The following is a 19547-nucleotide window of genomic DNA, read 5'->3' as shown; positions in this document are numbered from 1 at the left end:
GAATGGGGCCTCAGACGCAAAATCCGGTTTGATGCATAATTTTCTGTTAAACTAGATATTCGAACACTCTCTCTCTCTCACTTCCTCTTTCTGTCTCTGCCTGTCTGTCTGTCTGTCTGTCTGTCTCTCTGTCTCTGTCTCTCTCTCTCAACAGTCTCTCACTGTTTCGTCACTGAATAGTCGTCGGTTGCTAATCCCCCCCCCCCCCCACTTTTACCTTCAACATAATGTTGAATTGATGTGGCTGTCATCCGTTAGCCAGCCAGCATAGAACAATACACAATACTTTGGGGGAAAGGAGGCACACGGTTAGGAGGTAGTTGTCCTGAATCGTGACTTTTTTCAGGCAACGAAGTCATTCGGCGCTTAGTGTTTTCCGGGTAATTTTGTACGAGTCCATCTCTCAACATAGAGGAAACTCACGTGATCCAGTATTATCATGATCTAGTACAAAATGCTGCGGAAAAAATGTAAGAAGGTTTTCTGCAATAAAAGGACAGCACCGTTTTACCGCAGCATTATTTATTTCAATTTTACTGCAGTAAAATGTTTTGCTGCGGAAAAAGATGCTTCGGTGGATGATAACATTATTCAGAAATGCTGCAGAAAACCCGTTTTTCTGCTGTATTTCTGTTTATCCGCAGAATAGCTGAATGAAGTCATAATCCGAAAAGGATGGATACGTAGTCTCTGTTTCCGCGGCCTTTTATACTTGCTCATTATCACTTGAGTTGTCTCTCTGTCACGATCGGGTGACAGAGACCAAGAAAGTGTCACTCAGTGGAGTGCCTGTTCTTGGTCGATTATGATAGAAAGCGCCTGTACGTGATATTGGGCTACAGCAGAGTTTGCTGACAGTGCTCAACTAGCACGGATGTTTCGTAGCGCACGAGTTTCACAGTGGGGGTTTCTGCTGTCATAGGGCTGACGGTTTTTCGCTGACAGCGCGCACGGGATTTTCACGGATTGAGTTTCTCGTGTCTTTTTTTCTGCTTGGGAGGCAGAATTGTGTATAGCTGGACTGGTTTTGTGACAAGGTCAGTCACGTGTTATTGGCTAGGTTGTCTGAGAGAGGCACAAGGACGGGGCACTTGACACCCAGCGGCAGAAGAGGAAGGATCTAATACACAGTTTCTAGAGTATGATGGTTTTTCACCGAATATTGTATTCGGCACTCTAGGGGAGCTTCCACCGGTTATTTCCTTCACACTGCCACTATTTTGCTGAGGACAAGTCGTCAACTTTCCTTCGTCGGCGATGGCTTTCGCATAAGGATTCGACAAGGGGTTCTGGAGGTTTTTGGTCACTGTTGACGAACAGAGGCTGTTCCAGGGAGGAAGCGGACTTTGCTTCCATTGAGAGTACAATCATAGGCTTTTGAGGTAATAAATCATTATTTAACGCTGTTGATGAGTCTGTGTTGTGGAATGAAATACTCTCTGTTGTTCTTTCCAGGTTAGCGCATAATTTACTCTCTGTGACGCTAAAATACTAATCTGTATATGGTTTTTGCAGATAGGGAGAGAAGGACGGAAAATGGCTGTTTTGTTGTTGTAAAAAGTCCGTTTTGTGCAGGCCCACGTGCTCGATGAGGTATTTAAAGATGACATGTTTTAAGGTGGTGGGTGAGGGGTAGCTGACATGTTTAGTGCACCGATGCTTTCTGTTTGCAGCCTCCGTTCGTTTCGTTTCGTTTCGTTACGTTCCTGTAACATCTGCACGGCTGACTTTGGCGGGACCTGTTGAAGCTACGCTAACCAGGAGACCGGCTAACCAGCGGACCGGCTAACCAGCGGACCGGCTAACCAGCGAACCGGCTAACCAGCGGACACGCTAACCAGCGAACCGGCTAACCAGCATACCGGCTAAGCAGCAGCAGCAGAGATAAAGCTAAGTGCACCATGTCGTACGCACCCCGTTGACCACCGTTGTCTTTTCGTATCTGTGATTTCATTGGAGTAGTGACAACGTGGGGTTTTGACCCCTGCACGAACTAGAGCTTTTCGAACAGAACATTCGCATTTAACTATATTTACACGGGTTCAGCGTGTTACTATAATTTTCTATATACTACTGGCATTTTGTCAGTGAACACTGGTTTTTTACGTGTTGAGAACGTAAAAGGAACATATTTTGAGTGAAGGCTCGAGGGAGGTGGAGAGTTTATACATAAACAGGCGTCTGAAACTTATACTTTTGTTGACTCTATTTAATTGTATGACTGCGAGAGTGGATCGTGGTGTGGTTAGTTAATTAGTAGTAATTAACCGGTTCATAATCACCTTAAGTGATATATTGAAACGTGACACATGGGGGCCAAGCCGGGATTTACTCAGTTAATTTCCAACTGATAAAGACCCACCAATTAAGGATAACTAAGAGCAGATAATCTCGTCAGTGCTCGACCTATTTTCTGCTTGGTGCTACCCTTTTTTGTATAGTTTTGATCATATACCACACCTTAAGCGATTCACATCTTGCAGGAAATGTAAATTGTAATTTGTGAGCTATTGTATGCGCTAACTGTGATTACCTCCCTTTCCTTTGTTTGTGAATCTTTGTTGTTGTACGTTCAGAGTTTTCCGTTGCAGAGAGCTGAGCGGAGTTAGCGGATTTGTTATTCGTTTTACTCAGTTTTCTCTACATTGTTGTTTCGTATTCTGTAACAGGTTACATTTCTACCGTCTTGTTTTACTTGGATTTTTCTCCATATTTTGACTTTGTTGGAATTTTGGGGGGGAAGGGTCCGAGGACTTCTGTCCTAACCAAGGCTGTGGGAGACACTCTGTTTCACCGCAAAAAGCAGCCGATAAAGTAGGCCACGGCTGTGGGAAACACTTTGTTTCACCGCAAAAAGCAGCCATAAAGTAGGCTACGCGATTTGTTCTACACCGTTTGGATTTTTTCTTCTGCATTTTCCGGTTGCTGGATTTTTGTATCCATCGCTTTCATCACCGCGTATTCTAGCTATAGCTGCAATAGACTTACTTTTGTGATAACGCTTTGCTAAACTAACCATGGCTACAGGGGGATCTCCTACGAAGAGATTAACTTTTGAGACTCCTGGTAGCGAGGAACAGACAGAGCGAGACGCACGCGTTAGAGCGCGTAGTTTGCTTAAGCGCAAGGAGTTAGAACGTAAGGAAGACATAGAGCGACAGACGAGAAAAGAAGAGCTTGACAGACAAGAACGACAGGCCGAACGTGAGAGACAGGAACGACAAGACGAACGTGACAGACAAGAACGGAAAGAGAAAGATGAACGAGACAGACAAGAAAGGGAACGACAGGCCGAACGTGACCGACAGGATAAGAAAGACGAGCTTGAGAGACAGGAACGACAGGCCGAACGACAGGCCGAACTTGACAGACAGGAAAAGAAAGACGAACGTGACAGACTAGACCGGAAGGAACAGGCGGATCGCGATCACCAGCTAGAGCTAGCTAGGCTACAGGCCGAGAAGGGTACGCTTACTCAGGCTAGCGCGCCGACGTTTGTTGCCGACCGTACGAGACTGCCGACGTTCGACGATGACAAGGACGAGCTCGACGACTTTTTACGCCGGTTTGAGCGCATTGCATCTGACCAGAAGTGGGAAGAGGCCACGTGGGCTAGCCGCCTTAGCACCTGCTTAAAAGGACGCGCATTGCAGCTCTACAACGCTTTGGATGACGACGAGGCGAGAGACTATCAGGCACTAAAGAAGGCGTTACTCCAGCGCTTCAACCTGACTGCGGAAGCCTACAGACGACGTCTGCGTAACAGCAAGAGACTGAGCGGCGAGCTGAGCCATCAGTTTGTGGCACGCCTTAATCTCTACCTGCGGCGCTGGGTGGAGATGGCCGAAAAGGACTGGACCGTCAACGACCTTGCCGACCTCATTGTCATGGAGCAACTGATGTCCAGCCTGCGACCTGAGGTGGTGACCTTCGTGCAGGAGCACCAGCCAAAGACTACTCAGGAGGCAGCCGACTGGATCAGAGTACACGAGGACGCCCAAGCGATCTCCGGCAAATCTTCAGGCTCACGGCCGGGAAAATCGGGAAATTCGGGTTCTTCAGGACCCAAGGACGGGAAGGACGATCAGGGACACAAGGGATCAAGTTCCAGATCTGACATCCAGTGTTACTACTGCAACAAGCGGGGCCACGTGAAGAAGGACTGCCACAGGAGACAGGCTGACCAGAAGGGCGTACACTTTGTTGGCAGTGAGGAGCTAAGGGACGTCACGAGCTCATGCACAATTCCACAACTCTGCGTTCCGTGCTCCAGGAAACATTTCCAGCCCCACTGCAACGTCTACGTTAACGGAGTGAAGGGCGAAGGTCTGCGGGACACAGGGGCAGACATGATAGTGGTTCGGGCGAGTCTAGTTCCAGCTATGGCCTACACAGGAGACAGCATCAGGGTGAGAATGGCCGAGGCATCTCACGCTTACGACTTGAACACGGCAGTGATCAAGGTCGTAACACCGTTGTTCACGGGGACCATTGTGGCCGTCGTCATGGACGATCCTCCATGCGACCTGCTCATTGGAAACCGGGTTCAGTTTGTGGACGGCGTCACCAGGGAGGTTCCCGTTTATCGGTCTCCCGACGTCATTTCAGTGCTCACGCGGGCACAGGCGGAGCGAGAGGACAAACCTCTCAAACCCCTACCTGCTGCACGAGCTGCCCTGGGGAACGTGACCCCCGCGCTTCTCGCGAAGGCTCAGGCATCTGATCCGACATTAGCGACTCCTCGGGAGCACGCGAAGTCGGGGAAGGTGAAGCTGAGCGGGAAGCATGGGAGGTCAAAGTTCCTCAGGGACAAGAAGTTGCTCTACCGGGAGTTCAGCAACCAAGAAGGTACATTCAAACAGGTTGTCGTGCCTCGCGAGTTTCGCGAGGGTGTCATGGCGACGGCACACGACTCGATTCTGGGAGGTCATCTTGGTACCAAGAAGACCACGGATCGTGTCTGGCGCCATTTTACTGGCCAGGCATCTGCACGGATGTCCGACGTTTCTGTGCGTCCTGCGATAAGTGCCAGAAGGTGGTTGCCAAAGGAAGGGTGAGGAAGGTCCCCTTGGAGAAGATGCCGCTCATCGACGAACCCTTTCGTCGGGTGGCAGTGGACATCATCGGGCCCATCTTGCCTGCGTCTGAGGACGGAAACAGATACATTTTGACCATGGTGGACTACGCTACTCGATACCCAGAGGCGATCCCTCTGAAATCGATTGAAGCCACGCGAGTAGCTGAGGCTCTGGTTACTATGTGGTCCCGGCTGGGAATTCCATCAGAGGTACTCACCGACAGAGGCACGCAGTTCACGGGAGGAGTGATGGCGGAGGCAGCACGACTGCTATCACTGGAGCAGCACTTCACCACTCCCTACCATGCTCAGTGCAACGGACTGGTGGAGAGGTTCAATGGCACCTTAAAGACCATGCTGAGGAAACTAGCTCAGGAGAAACCACGCACGTGGGACAGGTACATCCCAGCATTGCTTTTTGCATACCGCGAGGTTCCTCAGGAGAGCTTGGGCTTTTCCCCATTCGAGTTGTTGTACGGCAGACAGGTACGCGGTCCCATGGCTATCCTGCGTCAGGCTTGGACGGACGAAGAAGCTGACGAGGAGGTGCAGACGACAGCGACCTACATCGTAGAACTCAGGAACAGGATTGAAGAGACCTGCAAACTGGCTCAAGAGAACCTGGGAAGAGCAGCACAGCGTTATGCGCGAGGATTCGACCGCAAGGCACGGCCGCGCAGCTTCAAGATTGGAGAACGGGTGTTGCTACTTCTACCTGTCAAACACAACAAGCTACAACTGCAGTGGCAAGGACCTTTTGAGGTGACAGCGAGGGTGGGCCAGAACGACTACAGGATCATGATGCACGGGAAAGCACGCCTGTACCACGCCAACCTGCTGCGCGCCTACATAGAGAGGACTGCCTACGGGGAGAAGAACAAAGACCAGAAGAACAAAGACAAGAAGACAGAGAAGGTTGCAGTCATCAGGGGTGAAACGAGGGGTTGCTCGTTCTTGAGGACGACCTTTCTGTCTGGAAACAGACCATCAACCTCTGCAATATCTTCAGGTTGCAAGGTTGGCAAACGCCAGACTTATGCGCTGGGCGTTGATTCTCCAACCGTACCAATGCACGGTACGCGTCATTCCGGGCGCCAACAATGTTGGAGCTGACTTTCTCTCTCGGGCTGTAGAGGAGAACATGACTGTGAGCGAAACCGAGGTTTCGTCTTGAAGAGGGGAGGTGTGTCACGATCGGGTGACAGAGACCAAGAAAGTGTCACTCAGTGGAGTGCCTGTTCTTGGTCGATTATGATAGAAAGCGCCTGTACGTGATATTGGGCTACAGCAGAGTTTGCTGACAGTGCTCAACTAGCACGGATGTTTCGTAGCGCACGAGTTTCACAGTGGGGGTTTCTGCTGTCATAGGGCTGACGGTTTTTCGCTGACAGCGCGCACGGGATTTTCACGGATTGAGTTTCTCGTGTCTTTTTTCTGCTTGGGAGGCAGAATTGTGTATAGCTGGACTGGTTTTGTGACAAGGTCAGTCACGTGTTATTGGCTAGGTTGTCTGAGAGAGGCACAAGGACGGGGCACTTGACACCCAGCGGCAGAAGGGGAAGGATCTAATACACAGTTTCTAGAGTATGATGGTTTTTCACCGAATATTGTATTCGGCACTCTAGGGGAGCTTCCACCGGTTATTTCCTTCACACTGCCACTATTTTGCTGAGGACAAGTCGTCAACTTTCCTTCGTCGGCGATGGCTTTCGCATAAGGATTCGACAAGGGGTTCTGGAGGTTTTTGGTCACTGTTGACGAACAGAGGCTGTTCCAGGGAGGAAGCGGACTTTGCTTCCATTGAGAGTACAATCATAGGCTTTTGAGGTAATAAATCATTATTTAACGCTGTTGATGAGTCTGTGTTGTGGAATGAAATACTCTCTGTTGTTCTTTCCAGGTTAGCGCATAATTTACTCTCTGTGACGCTAAAATACTAATCTGTATATGGTTTTTGCAGATAGGAAGAGAAGGACGGAAAATGGCTGTTTTGTTGTTGTAAAAAGTCCGTTTTGTGCAGGCCCACGTGCTCGATGAGGTATTTAAAGATGACATGTTTTAAGGTGGTGGGTGAGGGGTAGCTGACATGTTTAGTGCACCGATGCTTTCTGTTTGCAGCCTCCGTTCGTTTCGTTTCGTTTCGTTACGTTCCTGTAACATCTGCACGGCTGACTTTGGCGGGACCTGTTGAAGCTACGCTAACCAGGAGACCGGCTAACCAGCGGACCGGCTAACCAGCGGACCGGCTAACCAGCGAACCGGCTAACCAGCGGACACGCTAACCAGCGAACCGGCTAACCAGCATACCGGCTAAGCAGCAGCAGCAGAGATAAAGCTAAGTGCACCATGTCGTACGCACCCCGTTGACCACCGTTGTCTTTTCGTATCTGTGATTTCATTGGAGTAGTGACAACGTGGGGTGTGACCCCTGCACGAACTAGAGCTTTTCGAACAGAACATTCGCATTTAACTATATTTACACGGGTTCAGCGTGTTACTATAATTTTCTATATACTACTGGCATTTTGTCAGTGAACACTGGTTTTTTACGTGTTGAGAACGTAAAAGGAACATATTTTGAGTGAAGGCTCGAGGGAGGTGGAGAGTTTATACATAAACAGGCGTCTGAAACTTATACTTTTGTTGACTCTATTTAATTGTATGACTGCGAGAGTGGATCGTGGTGTGGTTAGTTAATTAGTAGTAATTAACCGGTTCATAATCACCTTAAGTGATATATTGAAACGTGACACTCTCTGTTGAGAGATAGACTCGTCCTAAATTACCGAGAATTTTCGGAGCGCCGAATGAGTTCGTTGTCGGAAGTTCAAAGTTGCAAAATTACGCTGGTAACACACTTACCTGTCAGCAGCATTATCAAATTTGCATAGACGGACGCAGTAGTCCACTTCGTTTTCGATTTGCTTCAAAATTTATTCTCGCTTCTTATTTTAGCAACCGACGACTATTCAGTGACGTACATAGAGAGACTGCTGAGAGAGAGAGAGAGAGAGAGAGAGAGAGAGAGAGAGAGAGAGAGAGAGAGAGAGAGAGAGAGAGAGAGAGAAAGAGACAGAGAGAGACAGACAGAGAGAGACAGAGACTGTTCTAAAAGTCTAGTTTAACAGAAAATTATGCATCAAACCGGATTATGCGTCTGCGGCCACATTCGCGACGGTCTTCAACCCGGTGTACGATCGTCTCGCATATTTGACCGCCTCTCGCCTGCATGCTCTAACGAATGATTCCAACCCGACAATAGCACTCCTTTGCATCAAGTATGATTCCTTTGTCACTAAGACTCCCGTACCGAAGCTGAATACGAGCTGGTTTTGTAAAAACAAGCGCATTTCTACATTTGAAACCCACCGAGCAGCCATTTCCGGTGCTTCGTCACCACGATTTCTCGTTTTAACATTTAAATACGGGAAAACGCAAATCCTTCTTCGACATATTATACATTTCGAAACAAAGTTAGTCATCGCAGATGCAGTAGGTCACCTTTAATCCAGACAGAAATCAACAACTTTGTGGTAAAACGGGAAAATGCAGGCCGAATCGAGTGTTACTCACCGTACACCAGCTTACCCGGTTATCCCCCGTGTGTGAGGAGTGTCTTCAATCCTACAGGGGTTGTAAAGAGTGTATTTTATTCTACAGGCGTTGTAAAGAGTGTATGATCCTGTGGGGTTGTAAAGAGTGTCGTTGATCCCACAGGAATCCCGGCAGACGGAAGCTGCTCTGAGAGGCCAAGAGGATGCTTGGCTGGAGCCAACTGCAACTCTGACAAGTGTGAATGTCAAACAGATAACTGCAGTACGTGTGTCTGTGTGCGCGTGTGTGTGTATGAGAGAGAGAGAGAGAGAGAGAGAGAGAGAGAGAGAGAGAGAGAGAGAGAGAGAGAGAAAGATAGAGAGAGAGAGAGAGAAAGAGAGAGAGAGAGAGAGAGAGAGAGAGAGAGAGAGAGAGAGAGAGAGAAGGCGAACATTATGTGTGGTAATGGAACTCTAAAGGGGACTGTTGCTGTAGCTTACTTTGTTTCCCAGGTGAAGACTGATGATCCGAGTAAGTTTCTTGGAGGATTATTTTCCTTTCTCACGTTTTACCCTGCATTCATTTCCTGTGATGCCCTCTTTTTTCACTTTTTACGTCACACTTTGGAACTTGAGAAATTACTCCAGGTATAACCAACTGTTTTTTTCAAATTCTTCATGCATTGATTTTTTTTAAAAATCTGCACTGTAAAACAATCTTTGTGAAGTTGAAATACATTCAAATAAAGAGAAATTATGGCCGCTGTGTATTTTTGGTATTTTCTTAAAAACACTGGTAGTGCACCACACAAACAGTGTTCACTCAAAACAGGGGACACGCCTATTGCTAGAAAAAAACACGTACTGTACACTTCGTGAAAGACCGGCACGGTTGGCCTAGTGGTAAGGCGTCCGCCCCGAGATCGGGAGGTCGTGGGTTCGAACCCCGGCCGGGTCATACCTAAGACTTTAAAATTGGCAATCTAGTGGCTGCTCCGCCTGGCGTCTGGCATTATGGGGTTAGTGCTAGGACCGGTTGGTCCAGTGTCAGAATAATGTGACTGGGTGAGACATGAAGCTTGTGCTGTGACTTCTGTCTTGTGTGTGGCGCACGTTATAAGTCAAAGCAGCACCGCCCTGATATGGCCCTTCGTGGTCGGCTGGGCGTTAAGCAAACAAACAAACAAACAAACACTTCGTGAAAGAAAGTTTCACACAATGGTTTGTGATCCGGAAGACTGTGATCTCGATTTATAATGTTGAACATTGCTGAAAGTCTTTGAAACGGACTTTAGTGTGTGTTTAGGTTCATGAACAATTCTGTATGATGCTAGATATGGCTTTCCCGATCTAACCGTGAACTAAGATATTTTCCGGATAACAGTAGTTTTATTTTTTGTTAATCCACTTCATAAACATCGTTTTGAAAACAAACTCGAACATCTATTGACGGCATGAGTTTTCGTAAGCATTTGAAAAAAAAGTTACTGACTGAAATCGTTCAAAATGGCTGCGATGCAGCGGGGTTGCTGTATTTCATTTGCATTTTGGAGTCTTCCGCACACTCCGGTGCTAATGTAAGTGATCAGAACGGTAAGATAAACGTTAGAACTACCAAAAAATCATATTTCTAGCAGGGGCCACACTATTTTTCAAGTCTTGATGATCGTGAGGTTTTTTTTTAAAGAAAAGATATTCAATAAAATAAGGCTACGAATTCTTCAAAAATTGAGATGCACCTCGAGGCAGATGTCTGTTCTTTAATCGTAAATCATTTGTTAACACCAAAAATAACGCAAACGACACGTATACTGCACAAGGTGAAAGCGTGTTATTTTGTCCTCCTGTTTTGGTGACTACCGATTTTCCGCGAGAGTGACCTTTCCTTAGTTTGGTTATGTCTACTTACTGTGACTCCTCGTTGGAGTAGAATGTCCACATTTGCTGTACACTAGATGTGTGAGATGTGTGATGACATCCCTGGGCACTATAGAAACCGAAGATACTCAATGTGCAGTTCCAAGCAGCGGCAAGATTGGAAGTGTGTGTACTGTGACGGAAGAGGATCCCCAGGGGAAGGAAACTTGCAGTGATCCCTTTGCGATATGTGACAGCAATATTGGTGTCTGTCAATGCAGTGGTGATTTCGAGACCGTACGTGCCAACTTTACTTGTGGTGAGCGTTTACTTTAACTGTTAAGTCGACTCAGTTGACTCTGTTTGTATGGAGTCTGAAAGTCGTTTTCCTGATCTGATTTCTTGTTGCCCTTACCTAAACCCAACAAATATCATGATCAAGCGTAAGCGTTGAAGTTAATGATGCCGTCTGGTTGTAAATGTCACATTGGTTATGTTTAGTGATGTTCACTTCGTGAAATTCTAAATCGCATCTCCCTCCAAATAGTTATTAACATATCTCGTGAACACGTTATGTGGGTAAAGGATGTGTGGCACAGTGCGCTATGCCAAATTGGACTCACACCATCTTTTAGAATGTTCATGATTACGTAATCACACACACTGTCTTGAGTAGAGTACTCAACACAGAAAGAATTATCCCTCCCGCCCAGACTAATAGACTTCCATTTAGGCTTTTGAAGTAATTCATTCACGTGCGGGGCATGATGCGAGCCTGGCAGAGGGAGACTAAGACCTGCCCGGTGGCAGCTCCAAAAGTAATTCGTAAAAATGTTGTTGGTTTTTTTTTTAGTGATTTTTGGTTACTGTTGTCCTTTTTTTGTGGGGAGAGGGGGCGTACGAAGGGAGGGAGCCTTCTGGTTTTTTTTCTTAGAGGGGAGGAGACTTTCTATTGGGTGGTCTAAAAGGGGAGATGGGGGGTTGGTCCACTGTAAAGGACTATGCGATGGTGAGTTGTGTAAGCCTTTGCTTTTCTTGTGTTGATGAATGTCTTTGGTGACGTTGTATTGGGCATTTTGTGCAATTTGAGGTGGCACTGTCACACTCTCATTTTTCGATTACATTTATTTAAATGTTGGTCAAGCGATCTTCGACTAAGGCTGGACTAAGGGATTGCATTTCAACTTGGAAGCTTAAAAATCAATTAATGAGTTATGTCATAAAAATAGAAACAAATTCTGTAAAAATTACAGTTTAGTAATCGATCCAAAAAAGATGTCATTTATTTAAAATCATTTTCGGATTTCAACAACATAAAGATATATAGCTATTCTGATGAACACGTGGGGGAATTCGGGGGCTGTAATTGGATGGTCACTTCCGATCATTAAAGCATAATGCTACGGAAGTCGGCCATTTTTCTCAATATCCAAAAGCATATACACCAGTTAACAGTTTCGGCACTTACATGGTACAAAGAAGGAAAACTCACGTGATACCCAAAGCGATTCTGGTTGGACGAGAAATTTCGACGAGCAACCGCTGCATCGTCTGCTCAACACGTTAGATCCTCCCTCCAACCCAAGTCTTCACTCTCAACTTTAATCCAAAAAAACACAATAAAACTCTAATCTAAAACAAACAAAATCTAAAAAAACAACCTTAAACAATTCTTCAAAAAACCAGATCTAACAAAACCTAACTAAAATCTTTTTACGAAAACTAGTCTACAAAAACCAAACTGAATCTAACTGAAACCCCTCTAATAAAATCTAATTGCACCCCTCTATGTCTAACAAGACCCCAACTGAACCTAACTGAAAAAAAACTCGTCTACTGAACCCAACTGAACCTAACTAAACAAGTCGCGTAAGGCGAAAATACAACATTTAGTCAAGTAGCTGTCGAACTCACAGAATGAAACTGAACGCAATGCAACGCAGCAAGACCGTATACTCGTAGCGTCGTCAGTCCACTGCTCACGGCAAAGGCAGTGAAATTGACAAGAAGAGCGGGGTAGTAGTTGCGCTGAGAATGATAGCACGCTTTTCTGTACCTCTCTTCGTTTTAACTTTCTGATCGTGTTTTTAATCCAAACATATCATATTTATATGTTTTTAGAATCAGGAACCGACAAGGAATAAGGTGAAAGTGTTTTTAAATTGATTTCGGCAAATTAATTTTGATAATAATTTTTATATATTTAATTTTCAGAGCTTGTTTTTAATCCAAATATAACATATTTATATGTTTTTGGAATTAGCAAATGATGGAGAATAAGATGAACGTAAATTTGGATCGTTTTATAGTTTGTTTGTTTTTTTACAATTTTCAGATTTTTAATGACCAAAGTCATTAATTAATTTTTAAGCCACCAAGCTGAAATGCAATACCGAAGTCCGGGCTTCCTCGAAGATTACTTGACGAAAATTTCAACCAATTTGGTTGAAAAAGGAGGGCGTGACAGTGCCGCCTCAACTTTCACGAAAAGCCGGATATGACGTCATCAAAGACATTTATCAAAAGAAAGAAAAAAACGTATGGGGATATCATACCCAGGAACTCTCATGTCAAATTTCATAAAGATCGGTCCAGTAGTTTAGTCTGAATCGCTCTACATACACACACAGACAGACACACACACACACATACACCACGACCCTCGTCTTGATTCCCCCCTCTACGTTAAAACATTTAGTCAAAACTTGACTAAATGTAAAAACTGAACTAAAACCCCATCTACAAAAACCCGTCTACTGAAACCCCGTCGCACACTCCGCCATCCTGCAAATCACAGAAAGCACGCCGTAAGCATACGTAAAAAATTCGACAATTTCAACTGCCACAAACTAACTCCTTAAACAACAAAACACATCATTCCTACCAAATAACATGCCTACAATATCGTTCTCTCAAACAGTTTTCTAAAACATTCAATAAACAAAAGTTTCTCAAACATTCAACTCACAAAACAATCTACTTGAACATTCAAATAAATCCTTCCCCAAGCAGCATACTATTCTTCTCACTGCTTACCCATTTACAGAAAGAAAATTGTATAACAAACCAGCAAAGAAATCTTCACATCCCGAAGGATTTCAGCCCGTGACAAACATGTCACACACGGCGTCAATAAAACACACCGCACAAAATATACCTTGTCTTCACTCCAGATTTCCAAGCAAAAAGACCGTTTCAGCGGCCCACAACATCCCACATGCCCACGTCACAAGGCCGAAACAAGTTCAACTAGAGGGGTGTCGGGTACCTTTACTTCTTTCTTTCTTTACTTGGTGTCTAACGTCGCCTTCAACTATTCAAAATTACATCGCGGCGGAGGGAAAAAGTGAGATGGGACAAGCCACTTGTCAATTGTTTCTTGTTCACAAAAGCACTAATCAAACATTTACTCCAGAGACTTGTACCAGAAAACGATCGTTTTACCTATGCAAATTTAAGAATCGGCTCTCCCGCCAGACCATTTCAACACAGACAAAAACACAGTCTCGGAAATCTTAGTGGATCCCCGATAGTACAGATGTACCACAAGTTCACAAGTTCAAACTGACGCACAATAGCACATGTGTACCAATAACAGTTACTGTCGTTCCGTCACAATCTCACATCAACACCGAATTCAATGTCAGAATAGCTATATAAACGCTATTGTGCTTTCATCGTAGCAACAGGGTCCGATATTTAGACTCGAACAAGTATAATGCGACTCGTCGGCATTATACTTGTCTCGTCTAAATATCGGGCCCTATTTCTACGCTGAAAACACAATAGCTGGTAATGTTAGGCCTAAAAAAACAATAGGTGTGGTTACGGTAACCCGACCTACCCTATTTTTAGGGGCCGATCCTATAACTTTTTATTACATTTGTCAAAAAAACAAAAAAAAAAAAAAAAACGAGTGCAAAAAACGCAATGAAAGCGAAAGCACCCGTGTCGCACACTTATTTCCCTGTCAAGTACCGTACTTTCCGGGTCATAAGGCGCAACTTTTTTCCTCGAGTTCGACCCCTGCGTCTTGTATAACGAAGCGCCTAATCCGTGTATGAAATACGAAAAAAATCAAAGAGACCGCTTGAGTACCAGTCAAACAACTTGTGATAATGCATGTTTCAGCTACTAGGTACTGCCCTGCCTTTGATCTGGCCGCACACACAGATTTCCACTCTGTTAAACTCGGTCACTGACCGGTCGCTGACCCCGATGCAGGAAGTGTTTCCTCTCTCAGATATGACAGGGGAACCACCTCTCGTGGCAAAAACTGGGTCATTGACCCCTGGGAAGAAGGTCGTGTCTTTTAACAAGGCCACCCAGCTATCACAATGCCTTTGGTCACTGACCCCGATGCAGGAAGTGTTTCCTCTCTCAGATATGACAGGGGAACTACCTCTCATGGCAAAAACTGGGTCATTTTGGTGCGCCCTATTGGCCCCCTGCGTCCAATGGGTGACGTGGATTACAATTTTTTTTTTTAAAGAAGGGTCTTAGATAACAAAGCGCCTTGTCACCCGGAAAGTACGGTAGGTTTAATTTGTACACATTAGAAAAAAAAGTTTAAAAAAAAAAGTGATTGCCTACCTACCTACCCTATTTTTTTTGGCTATGTTACCGTAACCACACCTATTTTTTTTTGTGCCTTATGTTTGGATTTTAAACAAGCTCAAACAAATTGAAAAGAATAGAGAACAATGCGCTATTCTGTGAAGCGCTACACGCTACTGCACTGTACTAGCTTGTGACTTTATTCACATGCTTTTGGAGAAGGTGCCAGTGCTGTCTTGGCGCATTGCCACGTTAGACAAAGTTATACTGTTTTGGTGAAAAGGAATGCTGTCCGCATGTTATTTTCATTCTACGAATTCGACAGATTGACTTAATGTAGTAATTACGCTTAGTGTGACTTGTTTTGTTTTTTGCAAGCCAAAGGATCCGGTTCCTACTGCAATACGACTTTCCCATGTCCTCTAGGCTTGGTTTGTGACTATGGAAATATCTGTGGTAAGTGAAAACTATGTGGATGTATATTGTTTTCATTCTCAAGAGTATTCTGCAAGGATTTACTGACATTAATCTTTTCACATTTAACCAAGTTTTGACTAACTGTTTTCAGACAGACCTGGAATCGAGACGAGGGTGGTGGTGGTGGTGGTGGTGGTGGGGTGTGGGTGTGGGTGTGGGTGTGTAGAGCAATTGTTTTGAGAAAACTACTCGACCTATCTTGATAAAACTTTACTTACTACTTCTTCCAGATTGTACTGTCGGATGTTGTTATTTTTTTATTTTTTTCTATAACTGTTTTGGATGACGTCATATCAGACGTTTAGTAAAAGTTGAGGCGGCACTGTAACCTTGTCCTACATACCCTGTGTCTGAATTTACAACCCCTGGCCCTACGCTTCATTTACTATGGTCTATACCCCCTCCCTCCCCCACCATGTACTCTCTGTCCGATACATTTGAAGACAATTGATACAACAATTAGCGGTTTGCAACATCATCAGAGTGCTTCACATGCAGATTTCACTGATACGACAGTGGACCCCAAACCATTGATCCTGCACCATCGTCTTTATTGCCCTTTTCCCGTTGCAGGGCCGGGGGGGGGGGGGGGGGCGAGGGTTACGGGGGTTGCGCAACCCCCCCCCCCTAACCTAAACATGTACCTCACTTATTTGTTTATTATTGTTTATTTTATGCCGTTTCATGCAAGGAGAGGCCATTTTCCTATCTCAGAATATGACATACCTATCAGCTTCAAGGGGATTCGCCCCCTGACCCCCACAAGAGACTCTGCCCCTTGACTCCGCCATGGGGGACATCCCCCTGGACAACCACTGGCACCCCCCCCCTCCTATTTGCATAGTCCGGCCCTGCATTGTGACTTTCACGTTATTTTCTGATATTATGCCCCTGTCCAAAATAAATGTATCCCTACCACTCGACCCCTGTGCCATAATGATGTGGCAGGTTTTGCTTGCCCTTTGAATGTTGACAGATACAGCGTGTGGAGTGTGTTGTACTTAGGCATTTGCTTTGATCACCATATTGCTTCATTGTGCACACTTTCTCTCGGTTTACCCTGTGTGTTGTCACCAGCTATTGACTCTCGGTTTACCCTGTGTGTTGTCACCAGCTATTGACTCTCGGTTTACCCTGTGTGTTGTCATCAGCTATTGACTCTCGGTTTACCCTAGCCCTGTGTGTTGTCACCAGCTATTGACTCTCGGTTTACCCTGTCTGTTGTCATCAGCTATTGACTCTCGGTTTACCCTGTGTGTTGTCACCAGCTATTGACTCTCGGTTTACCCTGTGTGTTGTCACCAGCTATTGACTCTCAGTTTACCCTGTGTGTTGTCATCAGCTATTGACTCTCGGTTTACCCTGTGTGTTGTCACCAGCTATTGACTCTCGGTTTACCCTGTGTGTTGTCACCAGCTATTGACTCTCAGTTTACCCTGTGTGTTGTCATCAGCTATTGACTCTCGGTTTACCCTGTGTGTTGTCACCAGCTATTGACTCTCGGTTTACCCTGTGTGTTGTCACCAGCTATTGACTCTCGGTTTACCCTGTGTGTTGTCACCAGCTATTGACTCTCGGTTTACCCTGTGTGTTGTCATCAGCTATTGACTCTCGGTTTACCCTGTGTGTTGTCACCAGCTATTGACTCTCGGTTTACCCTGTGTGTTGTCACCAGCTATTGACTCTCGGTTTACCCTGTGTGTTGTCACCAGCTATTGACTCTCGGTTTACCCTGTGTGTTGTCACCAGCTATTGACTCTCGGTTTACCCTGTGTGTTGTCATCAGCTATTGACTCTCGGTTTACCCTAGCCCTGTGTGTTGTCACCAGCTATTGACTCTCGGTTTACCCTGTGTGTTGTCATCAGCTATTGACTCTCGGTTTACCCTGTGTGTTGTCACCAGCTATTGACTCTCGGTTTACCCTGTGTGTTGTCATCAGCTATTGACTCTCGGTTTACCCTAGCCCTGTGTGTTGTCACCAGCTATTGACTCTCGGTTTACCCTGTGTGTTGTCACCAGCTATTGACTCTCGGTTTACCCTGTGTGTTGTCACCAGCTATTGACTCTCGGTTTACCCTGTGTGTTGTCATCAGCTATTGACTCTCGGTTTACCCTAGCCCTGTGTGTTGTCACCAGCTATTGACTCTCAGTTTACCCTGTGTGTTGTCACCAGCTATTGACTCTCGGTTTACCCTGTGTGTTGTCATCAGCTATTGACTCTCGGTTTACCCTAGCCCTGTGTGTTGTCACCAGCTATTGACTCTCGGTTTACCCTGTGTGTTGTCACCAGCTATTGACTCTCGGTTTACCCTGTGTGTTGTCACCAGCTATTGACTCTCGGTTTACCCTGTGTGTTGTCACCAGCTATTGACTCTCGGTTTACCCTGTGTGTTGTCACCAGCTATTGACTCTCGGTTTACCCTAGCCCTGTGTGTTGTCACCAGCTATTGACTCTCGGTTTACCCTGTGTGTTGTCACCAGCTATTGACTCTCGGTTTACCCTGTGTGTTGTCACCAGCTATTGACTCTCGGTTTACCCTGTGTGTTGTCACCAGCTATTGACTCTCGGTTTACCCTGTGTGTTGTCATCAGCTATTGACTCTCGGTTTACCCTGTGTGTTGTCACCAGCTATTGACTCTCAGTTTACCCTGTGTGTTGTCATCAGCTATTGACTCTCGGTTTACCCTGTGTGTTGTCACCAGCTATTGACTCTCGGTTTACCCTGTGTGTTGTCATCAGCTATTGACTCTCGGTTTACCCTGTCTGTTGTCACCAGCTATTGACTCTCGGTTTACCCTGTCTGTTGTCACCAGCTATTGACTCTCAGTTTACCCTGTGTGTTGTCATCAGCTATTGACTCTCGGTTTACCCTGTGTGTTGTCACCAGCTATTGACTCTCGGTTTACCCTGTGTGTTGTCACTAGCTATTGACTCTCGGTTTACCCTGTCTGTTGTCACCAGCTATTGACTCTCGGTTTACCCTGTCTGTTGTCACCAGCTATTGACTCTCGGTTTACCCTGTCTGTTGTCACTAGCTATTGACTCTCGGTTTACCCTGTCTGTTGTCACCAGCTATTGACTCTCAGTTTACCCTGTGTGTTGTCATCAGCTATTGACTCTCGGTTTACCCTGTGTGTTGTCACCAGCTATTGACTCTCGGTTTACCCTGTGTGTTGTCACCAGCTATTGACTCTCGGTTTACCCTGTGTGTTGTCATCAGCTATTGACTCTCGGTTTACCCTAGCCCTGTGTGTTGTCACCAGCTATTGACTCTCGGTTTACCCTAGCCCTGTGTGTTGTCACCAGCTATTGACTCTCGGTTTACCCTGTGTGTTGTCACCAGCTATTGACTCTCGGTTTACCCTGTGTGTTGTCACCAGCTATTGACTCTCGGTTTACCCTGTGTGTTGTCATCAGCTATTGACTCTCGGTTTACCCTGTGTGTTGTCACCAGCTATTGACTCTCGGTTTACCCTGTGTGTTGTCACCAGCTATTGACTCTCGGTTTACCCTGTGTGTTGTCATCAGCTATTGACTCTCGGTTTACCCTGTGTGTTGTCATCAGCTATTGACTCTCAGTTTACCCTGTGTGTTGTCACCAGCTATTGACTCTCGGTTTACCCTGTGTGTTGTCACCAGCTATTGACTCTCGGTTTACCCTGTGTGTTGTCATCAGCTATTGACTCTCGGTTTACCCTGTGTGTTGTCACCAGCTATTGACTCTCAGTTTACCCTGTGTGTTGTCACCAGCTATTGACTCTCAGTTTACCCTGTCTGTTGTCACCAGCTATTGACTCTCGGTTTACCCTGTGTGTTGTCACCAGCTATTGACTCTCGGTTTACCCTGTCTGTTGTCACCAGCTATTGACTCTCGGTTTACCCTGTGTGTTGTCACCAGCTATTGACGCTGGGGATTCATGTGAAGGGAGAAAGATCAGGTTCTGCCGGCGGGATACCATTTGTGACATAGACTCGTTATGCCGTGAGTAAATTATGCTTACACAGAGAGATGTATCATGTCCATGCTTATTGTCATGACAACAC

The 19547-nt window shown here is 45.7% G+C and overlaps 1 protein-coding gene across 4 annotated transcripts in view; it reads left to right on the top strand.

The window, feature by feature from the left end:
* The window catches only part of LOC138970624 (uncharacterized), a 425184-nt gene that overhangs the window by 245667 nt on the left and 159970 nt on the right, over positions 1-19547 (top strand). For 3 of the 4 annotated variants that reach the window (XM_070343089.1, XM_070343088.1, XM_070343091.1), the window contains 4 exons: positions 8795-8893; positions 10628-10786; positions 15403-15480; positions 19402-19485. In XM_070343089.1, the coding sequence (XP_070199190.1) occupies positions 8795-8893; positions 10628-10786; positions 15403-15480; positions 19402-19485 (420 nt within the window). The remainder of the gene's footprint in view (positions 1-8794; positions 8894-10627; positions 10787-15402; positions 15481-19401; positions 19486-19547) is intronic. The other variant, XM_070343090.1, reaches the window with a different exon arrangement.

This window comes from Littorina saxatilis, linkage group LG7 (genome assembly GCF_037325665.1).
Source record: "Littorina saxatilis isolate snail1 linkage group LG7, US_GU_Lsax_2.0, whole genome shotgun sequence".
Taxonomy (NCBI): Eukaryota; Metazoa; Mollusca; class Gastropoda; order Littorinimorpha; family Littorinidae; genus Littorina; species Littorina saxatilis.
Note: the sequence above shows the minus strand (reverse complement) of the source record. Positions and strands in the feature narration are given on the sequence as shown.